At 35.0% G+C, this 13564-nt stretch overlaps 1 protein-coding gene across 2 annotated transcripts in view; it reads right to left on the bottom strand.

Annotated features, from left to right (window-relative positions):
- Nucleotides 1-954: 954 nt before the first annotated feature.
- Nucleotides 955-13564, bottom strand: part of LOC6041469 (cuticle protein AMP1B) — a 25909-nt gene continuing 13299 nt past the window's right edge. Inside the window, exons 1-2 of one of the 2 annotated variants that reach the window (XM_001850673.2) lie at nt 6124-6155; nt 955-1498 (exon numbers count right to left, since the gene is read on the bottom strand). In XM_001850673.2, the coding sequence (XP_001850725.2) occupies nt 1064-1498; nt 6124-6138 (450 nt within the window). In that variant the 5' untranslated portion in view covers nt 6139-6155 and the 3' untranslated portion in view covers nt 955-1063. Of the gene's footprint in view, nt 1499-6123; nt 6156-13564 lie in introns of those variants that run through there. The other variant, XM_038263984.1, reaches the window with a different exon arrangement.

Genomic DNA, 13564 nt, shown 5'->3' with positions numbered 1-13564 from the left:
CGAAATGACCTTCAGCGAAATGACCGTCGGCGAAACGAAATTCGGCGAAATGTCCCGCACCCGTACAGAATGGTCAGCCAAACAAAACGTGTTTGTTATTGTTTACATTGCGTGCTCTAGTTTTCGTTTATTCAAGGTCAAACATTAAAACGCGGTTTTCTCGGAACATCGAAATGGCGGGTGCGACCAGATAGCACGACGACGTCGATTTATAAATCATACAAAAACTGCTAAATTAAGTTTCCCTTTCATATATTGAAAAAGTAACGAAAGACCATTTTAAGGTTAAAGTCACGTTAATCAATAAAACAACAACATATAATGAAAACCACCTTTCCACACTGTGAAAATTACCAAAAGTATTTCCCATTTGACCATTAATTTCTTATCGATGAAATCTTGGAAACTACCCTAGTAACATTTTTAAACTTACAGGTTAATGAAGGTTCTGGAAACCCACATACAACCTCGATAGGTTTTTATTGCCTTCTTAAAACCTGAAATGTTACAAGGGTATTGTTTTTTTTTTTTTTTTTTTTTAATTTTAAAGAGTGAAACTCGTGTGTAATTTTCTCAAACCTTCGAAAAATATCGTTACGTGCATTTCAAAAAGGTAGTTGAATTATTATTTAATCATATTTCCATATTACTTTTCTATGTAGAAACCAATACTGCAAAATTGCTTATTTGGACCAAAGGTTCTAATCAATAGGCAAGTTTTCATCCAAAGAAAAATACAAAAAAAACAATTTTTCGGCAAAATTCTAGAACCTTCCATTTACTTGTCACCCTAGTGGACAACCACCAAAATATTTGCAACAGCCTAAATGCCATTAGAAGTGAATGAAATTCCCTAAGACGAAGTTTTCCGTCAAGAATTATGATCAACTGGATTTCGGATTTGACAAACAATGCAAGATTTTTAAAGTTTCTTACAAATCTAACACAGTTAAATAGCCTTATTTAATAAGTTCTCTTATATTTAGAAGCATTCAGTTTCATCGGAAAACATTTCCTCACTTGCATTCATCGTCATGTTCTGCAATGCACCGCTCTCATCTATCTAACCCTGAGTAGCCTTCAACCGAGCAATGGTGGCCTCAAGCATCGGAATGTCCAGCTCCGAGTCGGGACCAGCCGCCGCGCGGATCTCCTCCAGCGTCTTGATGACATGGTCCGGCGCCGGGGGTTCCACCGGCAGATGCGATCCCTGGGGCTGGAAGCCATACTCGTCGGCCAGATAGGTCAGCTCGACGCGTTGACCCTCGGGGTCCAGGTACGAGAAGTATCCGTTCGCGTACAGGCCATTTTCTCCGCCCGTTTGGGACGCACTGATTCCGTTGCTGGTTTCGTACTTGTACACGTAGGTGCCTTCGGGGTTCAGCACAAACTCGTCGACCAGGATGGAGGCCGATTTATCGTCACTGCTCGAGCTGCGGCCACCGCCGAATCGCTGGGGAGCGGCCATCGTGGTGGCGGCGAGGAGCGTGAGGGTGATCTGGAAGGAACAAGGAAGATATTTTAATTTTGACAGGTGAGCAAATCGACCGATTCCGTGCATTTTTTATGTTTTGTATTTGTTTTATCTGGGAGCCATCCCTATGACCAAAGCAGCCATTTTGTGTCATTAGTTCAACCATACAAGGCTTCACACAATTTTGACAGCTGTCCATAAAAAATGGTGCGTAAATATTTGAAAATTTGAATCTTTTGAAGGAATATTCTGATCGGTTTGGTGGCTTCGGCAAAGTTGTAGGTATTGTTGAGGACTATTAAAAAAATGGTGCACGGATTTCAGTTTGTTAAATCAAATTTACGATAAGTACTTTACAGATGTGTTGATAAAGTTCATTTGAAGTTGATTTTAACTGAAAAAAATCCAGTATTTTTACAAAAGCATCCATAATGGGGTAATTCTCCACTCACACAGCATTTGCCCCGACCCCTCTTCGATTTGCGTGAAACTTTGTCCTAAGGGGTAACTTTTGCCTCTGATCACGAATTCGAGGTCTGTTTTATGATATCTCGTGACGGAGGGCCCTTCCATTTTTGAACATGCGTGTTTTTCAATAATTTGCAGCCTGAAACGGTGATGAGATAGAAATTTGGTGTCAAAGGGACTTTTATGTAAAATTGTACGCCCGATTTGATGGCGTGCTCAGAATTCCGAAAAAAAAAGTATTTTTCATCTAAAAAACACAAAAAAAGTTTTAAAAACCCTGCATTTTTTCGTTCCTCGACTGTAATTTCTTTTGGAACATGTAATTTTAAGGAAAATTTAATGCACTATCTATTAAGACCAAATTTTTCATTTTAAAATTTCGTGTTTTTTCTAACTTTGCAGGATTATTTTTTAGAGTGTAACAGTGTTTTACAAAGTTGTAGAGCAGACAAAAATTTTGATATGCAATCATAAGGGGTTTGCTTATAAACATCACGATTTATCGCGATTTTACGAAAAAAAGTTTTGAAAAGTTGGTCGTCGTTGATCACGGCCGTTCATAGTCACCCGCGACAGACACGGAGGACGAAACAAAGAGAAACGCAAAAAGTAACTTTTTTAAAAAAAAAATCGTAAAATCGCAATAACTCGTGATGTTTACAAGCAAACCCCTTATGCTTGCATATCAAAATTTTTGTAATTGTCTGCGCTACAACTTTGTAGAACATTGTTACACTCAAAAAATAACCCTGCAATGTTAGAAAAAACACGAAATTTTAAAATGAAAAAAATTTGTTCTGAATGAAAAAATTACCCTTCTGGGTCAATGTAGATTCGAAAAGTACATTAAATTTCCCATAAAATGACATGTTCCATATTTTTTTACAGTCAAGTAACGGAAAATGGCAGAGTTTTTAAAACTTTTTTAGTGTTTTTTTCGATGAAAAAGACGTTTTTTAGGAATTCTGAGTACGCCATCAAATCAGACGTATAATTTTACATAAAAGTCCCTTTGACACCAAATTTCTATCTCATCACCGTTTCAGGCTGCAAATTATTGAAAAACACCTCTTTTTTCGCATGTTCAAAAATTGAAGGGGTCGTACCGACCCTCCGTCACGAGATATTAAAAAACGGACCTCGGATTCGTGATCAGGGTCAAAAGTTACCCCTTAGGACAAAGTTTCACGCAAATCGAAGAGGGGTCGGGGCAACTTTCACCAATTTCGTGTGAGTTGATAGAGAATTACCCAATGACATTTTTGTAAGAAGGCAATACAATAAAGAAAAATAATTCAAAGCCAACATTTCAATAAACAAAGTCTTGTAATATGCATTACGCACCAAAACATTTGTTCTCCTATAGTTAATTTTCCAAAAATCTATGATATGATTATTTTTATGCAAATAAAATTGCAGTAATGTACAATTTATTTTCATCAACATTACAATTATTTTTAAACTAGCCCAATTATGTTCAACAATATTGTCAATAAGACTGGCAAGAATTAATGAAAATTTTGCAAAATCTAAGGAGAGAGTCCTGATTCGATTCTTAGGGTACAAATAAGTAGCTGTACAAATTTTAAGCCAACTCCGTTAACCTTGTACAACCCAAGATCGCCTTTAGACGGGCTTCGATTTAAAAAATCGCCAAAATCAAATTTTCAACCAATTTTTGATCTTTACAAATGCATTGGAAAAAACAATTAAAATTTTAGAAAATTTATGGGTTGGAAGTTTTACTTGTTTTATGTACTTTGCCCATGTTTTTAAAAATGTCATTTTTAGGGGTCAAGTTTGGCTGTGTTTTTTTCCTATATTTTACATAAAAAGAAGTATGCAGTATTTTTTGTAGTGTCCCAAACTATGCCTCTACGATTTTTTTCAAAATTTAAGTGATTTAAGTGGTGCCATTTTAAAGTAGAAAATGTGAAAAACTAGCAAAAAATTGATAAAGTGATTGTAAAAACATGAAAAAATTAGATAGGCAAAATGTAATGATAGGAGGTGGTAGAATAGGCCAAATACTACCAAAAACAAACATAAACTAAACATGATAATTGCAAATTAAAATACTAATAATGAAGCAAGTAAAACATAAAACATGAGAAGTCAAGTTTTTCGTAGAGCAAAAGTTGTTAAAAATAACCTCCTGAACAAGGGAAAAATAAAAAAAAAATCGAAAGAAAATTTTGGGCAGTAGAGGGTTAAGGTATAAGGGCCGCTTTTTTATAATTGAAATTTGTATGGAAAAAATCGCAAAAATATATGGGGAAAAGTAAAAAACAAATTACACCAAAAGGTTACCGTAAACCGGGGTAACTTTGATAGGATTTCAATTTGTTTTTGGAATATTTCCTAGTGGAAAATTGTCCAAAGAATCCGAAAATGCATTCCGTTTTGCGATTCAAAATCATGTTCATTGAGAAAATTATGACACTTTGAGAAGTTTAAAATAATGACTTTCATCAACATTTTCTTAACTATAGTTGACTAACTTTTTGAACTTTTCAAAATTTTATGAAAAGTTCTTTTTGATGTACTCTGAACACTTCTCTACCATGGTCAGTATGATTCTAAACCATTCCGTACATATTTTAATTGTACTTTTCATTTTGCGGAAAAATCGCAATCCTATCAAAGTCACCCCGGCTGTCAAAGTCACCTCGTTTTACGGTACGTTAAATCTATCGGATCATTTTTTTTCTGTTTGAGTATTAAGACACGGAATCCTGATTACAAGGACTATTGTATCGTGTTACCCATTTTTACTGTTATTAAGCATTTCCAGATCTATAACACAGTTCCTATTGAGAGGAAAAGTGCTGTTCCATCCAGATGCTGTAAACTCCATTCCTTGTGCCTTGTGCGCTATGTATCGCTAGAACCGCGGTGACAATTTTTCGTGTCATTTTTCAAGCTCTTCCCAGCAGCTATTATTTGCCGCGCGGGGTCTTGTAAAGACAATTGTCTTTTTGCGGTGCTACTTTTGCGGTGTTCCCTTTGCTCTGATCTGGACAATGCGACTGGACTGCAGTGCAATACCGATCGGCTGGGCATTATTTACATGCGAAGACACGAGGAAAGTATTTTGGGAAGAGGCGCAAAGGAATATCCCAAGTTTGATCACATGCTAGAAGAGCACGTGAAGCAGCCGTTTTATACTCATACGGTTGCTGCTACCTCTGAACTTAAACCTAAGACTGCCACCCTGAGAAAAACCCATGACTTTCCGCTTATGAGGCGAAACCCGTAACCATTCGGCCACAGGAGGTTGGCATCGGATCATTGTCAAGTGTGAGATTTCTGATTTAATGTTATGACAAACAACTTTTTCCAAGATCGCAGAACGATCCGAGTTAACCCTGACGAGTTATTTGCGATTTACAGAAGACGTTTTTGTTTAAAATGATTTTTTTCACCCGCTTTAAGCGACCCTTAAATCTTAATCGATTTCGCTCAAAATTTTTAACAGTTACTTATTTTTGCCTTTTGAATCGAATCAAGAGATATCCCTGAGGTCAATTTTTATTATAGTCATCCTATTGTCAACGTAGTTTAATGAATTGAAATTGTTTTCAGTTGATTGCACTTCTACTTGCATTGATGTTCCGTTTTAAAAAAATATTGATTTGGCCCCTATATTTCTAACTGCTTTTGAAAGAGGAGGGGGGATGAAGATTATTCAGAATAATCATGATTTTTCCTCAAAAACAACTCTCATTTGTCTATATCAAATCATCTAAAACAAGGTGAAAGTAAATCATTCACAATTCATTGCATAGAATTTATTCTCACAAAAATTCTTTATATTATTTTTTATTGTAGTATCTAGCTTAGATTTGTTTCTGCAAAGTTTAATTAACAGCTTTTGATGCCCATTTGAATCTCGATTCGACTGATTCAGTCGTCACTACTATTGTAGAAAAATTAAATTTTCTCTATCGCACCACCAGAAAAAAAAATATTCGGACTAAAATTACACTGCATTTATTATTATTGAACCACTGATAATCCATGTTCTGTTCCATTTAACACAGTAACTTTTTTCTTGTTTAGGATTGATTATTTTATTTCAATGGCTTCAGTTCATTCTTTTAACTTCACATCAACTTTGCACAAACAGAACATATCGTCTTTATTCTTCCTAGAACAGAAAACTCCCCAGCTGCACTCACCACTGTCTTCAACATTTTTCCTGCAAGGCAAAAAACACGTAACTGACACCTTCAACCGGGCTGTCCAAAGCTTTTATATGAAGCTACAAACAAAATTTGAACCATTTCTGATGCTCAAGAATCGTAGTCAACCGCCAACACCAGGAAGCCACCGTCACGGCAGAAGATCTCGTATTTCGTGTATCCCTACCCCCCTCCCAAAGTCAGAGTGGTCAGTTTTGTTTATTGGTGGAAGATACTATCACCACGAAAGAAGAAGCGATCTACTCTACAAAACGCACCCCCTTCAAGCTCGAAAGCCATGCTCAGCCAAAGTCGCCTCCATTCATCATCCCATTTGGTTGTTTTATCTCTCGGTCATGATTGTCGTATTTTTTCCTTCATTCGAAAATGTCACAGTCACGGGGTTGTGAGCGTATTCTACACAACAGTCAAACAGTCACCAACCAGGTGGAAGAAGATCATCTCTCCCCACCACTTTATGGACAAAACTTCCAAAGACGATTCGAAAATCGCAAAAAAAAAGCAGATTCTGTTTCTATGTTTTGTATAACTTAGAGGAAAGGCCGGATTCTTGCTTGCTGATTAAAATCAGCATTTTTTTTGTAGTTCAAACATCCACCGAGTATTCTGGTTCTCGGGGACGACCTCTTAATGGGTGCTATAAGCGAACCATTTTGATTTCATTAGTGGGGCTGATTGAGAGCTACCCTCGGGTGGGTTGTTCAGGACAGGAAGACGTCATTTTCTCACGGGTAATTAGCTTGAAATATTTTGAGGAATAAGACAAACCTGGCACATTTACGATCCTTGAAAATATATGTGATTTTTTTTTTCAAAATGAACGAACATATTTTTTTTTGTTTTTTGTGATTCGGAATAAGATTTAAAAAGGAACATTGTATATCACACATTTACTAAAAATATATTATTTGAATGTTTCATAATAAAAAAATAATTATTGATTTCGTTTTAGGCATGAAATGCCATGTAAAATAATATTCAAATATTTAAAAAAAAATTGATGATTGTTAATTACTAAGTTAAATTTAATTGAATAAAACTATCCAGTTGGACTTGTCATTATATTCATTCATTTATTGTTTTTTTGCATGCAAGTCTCCATACTTATTTGACAAACGTGACCCTTTTCGATTTTTTTCCAGCATTTAGTAGATCGAAGGCGTCATTTTTTTAAATTTGCGTTTTTCTGTGATACCAAAATCTTGGAAACTATTGATCCTATAGTTGCAAAAAATTCTTATCTCTTTGAATATAATACTTAATGAATGCTTAGATCAACTCACACTTTGGAAATGTTACGGTTGGTTTTGAAATTCTGAATGTATTTCAATCAAAAATGAATTATTTGTTTACATTGAGCGATAGCTTAAAAAATATCGCTGATTGAAATTTGAGGGTTAATTGGATAAAACTTTAGCATACTATTTTTTCTTAGATTCCATTCTTTGCTTGGCCATATCTCATGCAACGAAAGGACTGATCAATAATAAAAAGTTAGAAGATTTTTCTCAGCTATTTAAAAACATCATGGACGACAAAAATAGTCGCTTACCATTTTTTTAAGCCATGACTCAAACGTTGTTAATGCTGGAAAACGGTGCACTTCATCAAAATTCCAGAAAAAACATCGATAGTAAATTTTATTTTCATCCAAAAATGGTTTTACTCAAGTTTTACTCTTCCAGGTTCATAATGACCCAAAAATCAAGATGTTTTAAACTCAAAATTTATTTTTCCAGCATTACCTTAAAAAAAATTAAAAAAAATTAAAAAAATATATATTTTTTTAAAAATTAAATTATTATTTTTTCCAAAAATTCATGTCTAGGCCAAAACGTCAGGCAACTTAAAAAAAATAATTTAAAATGTTTTTCCTTGGTTCTAGTCGGGGTCAAAGAAGAAGCTAGTCTGCAAAAAAATAATAATTTTTTAAAATAAACACTAAATTTCTAGTGGCAAGCCAAACTTAAATTTTTTTTAAGCAGAAAGTATCGCAATCGCTTCATATTTTTTCAATTACAATTAGGTTTAGTCCCAAAATTAATTTGAAAAACCTTAAAGTGCTCAATTTGATCAAAAATGCAAAAAAATATCTTTATTTAATAAATAGTTCATAATCGATTGTTCAAAAATAATCAATTAAACTTTAAATCATTTTTCATCATTTTCATCATTATTTTCGTTATTTATAAATATTTCAACTAACATATTTATTTTCGTCCCCTGATTTTTCGGAGAAACCCTTAAATGAATGAGGAGAAAAAAATTGGGCTGAGGGTAAAAACATGAAATAAAAGTTGAAACTTTGTGGAAAAGCGAAAGCATGCCAAAAACGAGTAATTGTAAAAAAATGAGAAATAAGAAAACCTAGACATTTTCTTTCCGTTTGCCCATCGTTTCTTAATAGCCACAATTATTGCCTACACAGTAAAAAACAATCATGGTAATATTACATCTGGGAAGGGGTACATCTTTTATGTCAGCATAAATGTGTAATTTTACCTCTGAAAATGTGTAATTTTTCCACTTTTCTGGTGTAATGTCACTTTTTTGAGGTGAAATTACAACGTTAAGGGTGCACAGCAACCAAGGAAGTTGTTGTCTTCTTATTTCAAAATTGTCAAACTTACGGACCCAATCCTGCAAGAATCTGATTGTAAAAATAGTCAAACATTGTTGTAAATAACTACGAAGACAGTAATTTAGGGGTTGAATAAAAAAATATATCGATAGTTCCCGTAGTTTTGAAGATACTAAAATGTCTGTAACAGAATTCTGGGTGCAAAAGCTATGGTTGATGTGTACCGTTAAAGAGGTAATATTCAACCTTTCAAAATTAAATCATCCTAATTTATTCTATTTTGTACTGTGTAGGGCTTTGACATACAAGTTAAGTTTTCAAAAGTTACCATAACATCATGAGTCGAATCCCCGGACGCTTCGAAACCCGGACAACTCATCTTGTTTTATCAATTATTTGTATATAAGATCGCATTATGAATGTCAAAACTGGGTTTTTTTGATGAACATGATGATCCAACATCATTTTTCATTTTTAGTTTGTTTGAACGCTGTAGTTAATGCCAAAACAATTATATAAAATAAAATCATAAGTTTACCAAAAATGTGAAACATTTCATTGAAATATTTCATTGGCGTCCGAGGCATCGGGACGGCAAAGCAGTAATTTATGGTTTTGATTTCCTTAAATTCTAGCAAATTTTTATATAAAATAACGATCGTTTTGATGTTAACAGCCTAAAGAATGTCATTCACTAACATTTCCGTCCAAATTTGTGCGATTCATAAGCAAAATCGAGTGTCCGGAATTCGGAGCAAAAGTGTCCGGATTTCAAATCAGCTTTTATCAGTGTCCGGGATTCGAAGCACAACAAGTCATTTTAATTTTAAAATTCTGATGGAAAATTGTTAGAAAAGGCATATTTTGCATGCATTATCTTAAAACTGACTGTTTACACTACATCACTATACTAAATTTCTACATTTCCAACTTGTTACATGATTTTTTGCCAGCTATAACACAAACGATATGCTACTAAGTGTCCGGATTTCAAATCATGACGTTAGCACCTTTGAGACTTGCTTGGATACTTGTTTGAAAAAAAAACAACTGTTCAACATGACTAATACTGAACATAAGAAATCGATGGATACAAATAAAAAAAAAACTAAAAATGGATACAAAACTCATCTAATTAAAAAACCAAAAATGAAAATTTACTTTATTTTAGATCAATGGTACAAAAGTTTGAATTCAGCGATCTAACATGAAATAAATTTATGAAGTAGATTGGCTGTTACATATGCTTGATACGTTTTGGAAAATTTAGGTGGGGGTAAAAAGTTTACACTGGTTTCCCTAAAAATTTCATGATAAGCGAAAAAAAAACTATTTTTTTATGTTTAAAATAATCGATATAATATGTTTTATTCATGGTTAACAACTACTGTACCGATAATATAATTTTAGAACAGTTTTCTTTTGAAACAAATTTCTAACCAGAAAACCTCGAATAGCAGCAAAATTTAAAGCAAAATTCTCTCCCCCCAGCATCATTTGCTGAGCTTGCGATCCCTAAAAGGTACCCCGAGGTGGCCAAACGACCAAACGAAAGTGAAAGTAGATGTGGGTCAATGTTAATCGATAGAGGTGGATCGGAATGTTGATCAGCCGAGGTTCCAGGAAGGAGAGAAAAAGCGATCCCTAGGCCATCGGTTGGGGCCAGGGTTTTGCCAAATGGTGAATATTGATTGCGGTGTAAATCTTCTCTCTGGGGTTGGACTGAAGGATTAAAATTATTTTGATTATTTTTTTTTATTATTAAAAGAATCATTCAAACATCTACCTAACAGGATTGAAGAGTGAGTACCATTTGTCCCTCTATGCCATAAAAGCACTCCGCTCTGGTGACAGATTATTTACAGTTATGATATCTTTGTGCAAACCTTTTTTCCCCCCCTTCCAGACGACATTCCATGATGCATGCAAATCCGTGCTCAATCCTCGATCATCTCGCTTTGATGGATCATCACTTGGCGGCCGGGCCTCCCTCGGGGGCACTTTTATTGCAATTGCTTGCCCTTCCATGGAATGCCGACCGCCGAAGCCACGAAGTCCAATCCGCCAAACTGCCCGCGGCGAAGGAAAACGAGGTGAAAATTTGAATAAATCACTACCTCCGGTAATGTCCACCTGGGATAAGCTGAGGTTTGGAGGAAAGAGGGAGAGTCATGTAAAGTGGCGTTCAATTAGCGGTCATGCTGCCAACTTCATAATCATACAGGACAACATCTGGAGTTCACCGTTCAGGTTGAACTTCAAGCGTGAGCCGTTCTCTGGAGGAATGTTTTTGAAGTTGTTGATAAATCATTATCATACTGAATTTTTTGAGATTTTTTTTTTTATTTGGTCGAGTTTCCAAATTCAGATTTAAAAGTAGATTTTTAAGCAATCTCTTACCCATATAAAACTACTAAATTGTGACCCAAAATTCCAGAGAATTCCCCCGCAGGGTACCTGAACCTCCTGCGCGCTCCCGGACAGCACCAAATACGAGCTTTTGAACTACAAGGTTAACGCGCGGCGGGGGAGGCCACTCGGTGGTAACTCTATGGTCCGTGCCACCGGGAGCTGCTGCTGATTTATGGCAACTTTCACCTACGCGCCAGGCCAGATACGGTAGACCTCCCCCGGGGCACGACGACCGCCAGGAATCTTGACCGCGCAAGATATCCAGCAAAAAAAAGTAAGCGCTGCCCAACCGACTGAACTTGGCACTTTTGGCCGCACTGAGACAGATTGGAATTTTGCATGTCTCCTTGCGTGGGACCTCGTCGTTTAGTATTATAGTTTGCTCAAGACCTGAGCCAAGCTGGTATCAAAAGATGACCGACATGGAGATTTGTGTGACCCCTGCGGGGGAAGCAGGTTTGTGCAAAACGGAGGGTCAACAAATTAAGGGAGTTCAAAGAGAAAATGTAACAGGTTTTGCTGGCTTTGTAATTTTTTCTCTGAAAGTGAAAATGACTAATGCTACGGAGTTTTGTTTGGTCTTGATCTTTAAATCAAGCAGATAAATCACAGAAGTGTGGCAGATTTCAGTTAAAACAATCGTGAGATTTCCTTATGGTTTAAAATGTCACATGCAAATTAGATTTTTTAGAATCAATTGTTGAGTCGATGTGAGTTATAAAAGCAAAAAATTTAAATTAAAAAAAGAACACTTCACGGACTTTATTTTTGTATTTTTGTATTTTTGTATTTTTGTATTTTTGTATTTTTGTATTTTTGTATTTTTGTATTTTTGTATTTTTGTATTTTTGTATTTTTGTATTTTTGTATTTTTGTATTTTTGTATTTTTGTATTTTTGTATTTTTGTATTTTTGTATTTTTGTATTTTTGTATTTTTGTATTTTTGTATTTTGTATTTTGTATTGATTTTGTACCCTTTTGCACTTGTATCCCTGCACCCCCCACATCCCTTTTGTATTTTTGTATTGTATTTTGTATTTTTGTATTTTGTATTTTTTGCACCTGTGCACTTGTACCCCACTTTTGTACTTCACTATTTTGTACTTTTTGCACTTTTGTACTTTTTGCACTTCCCTTTTTTGTATTTTACATTTTGCACTTTTGTACCCTATTTTTGTATTTTTGTCCTTTTGTATTTTGCATTTTTGTATTTTGTATTTTTGTATTTTTGTATTTTGTATTTTGCATTTTTGTTTTTGTATTTTGTATTTTTGTATTTTTGTATTTTGTATTTTTGTATTTTTGTATTTTTGTATTTTTGTATTTTTGTATTTTTGTATTTTTGTATTTTTGTATTTTTGTATTTTTGTATTTTTGTATTTTTGTATTTTTGTATTTTTGTATTTTTGTATTTTTGTATTTTTGTAGAGTTGGGTGGTGACGCGCGGTCAATTATGTGGCATTGTGTGTGAAAGGAAAAGAATTTTATTTCGTGTTTCATCCTGGTTGGCTTGCCCACAAGCAGAAGAAAATCAGTTCAATTTGTTGGGTGGTGACGCGCGGTCAATTATGTGGCATTGTGTGTGAAAAGAAAAGAATTTTATTTCGTGTTCCATCCTGGTTGGCTTGCCCACAAGCAGAAAAAAATCAGTTCAATTTGTTGGGTGGTGACGCGCGGTCAATTATGTGGCATTGTGTGTGAAAAGAAAAGAATTTTATTTCGTGTTTCATCCTGATTGGCTTGCTTAAGTCCTTCCTACATCATCGTTGATCGGGAGGCACGACGTCGTGTGAATTGTTGCATTAAAATAAGTTTAAGTGTTACTGTAAATGACTGTAAAAAAGTCCTTCCTATATCATCAATGTCGTCTGGGTAATCGTGATGAAACATTACATTTATTCAGTATTTAAATACCTGTGCGCGAGTGTTTTGGTGTGCTAATTAGAAAGACCTTCCCATAGCATCGTTGCTCGGAAGGCTCGCCGACGGGTTTGTTATGAAAGTCCTCCCATAGCATCGTAGCTCGGGAGGCATCGAAAAGCCAATACCTTATCCTACTAACCCAAAAAAATATTCACGTGATGCTTGAAGGAGATGCTGTGGATTCAACGGTCTCAAGCGGTATCAACAAGTATATAGCGAAAAACTATGTGCTTGATGAGTCTGCAACTTCAACTATCGGACTAACATTCCTCCTTTTTGTTGAACTGCAGGCTTTTTGGGATTTTTGGTATTGACTAATAAAAATTCAGGGTCTTCAGGGGTTAAACAGTAGACGGATGGATTTTGCTCCACTGATCATTTTGATTCATTGTTTAACTTCAGCTGATTTTTCAATAACGGAGTAGTATTTTGTAGCTCATTGGCATTCAACCATGCTCATATTTTTGTATTTTTGTATTTTGTATTTTTGTATTTTGTT

The sequence above is a fragment of the Culex quinquefasciatus genome, chromosome 3, assembly GCF_015732765.1.
Source record: "Culex quinquefasciatus strain JHB chromosome 3, VPISU_Cqui_1.0_pri_paternal, whole genome shotgun sequence".
In the NCBI taxonomy this organism is placed as follows: Eukaryota; Metazoa; Arthropoda; class Insecta; order Diptera; family Culicidae; genus Culex; species Culex quinquefasciatus.
The sequence above is the reverse complement of the archived record's forward strand: the minus strand, read 5'-3'. Positions and strand labels throughout refer to the sequence as shown.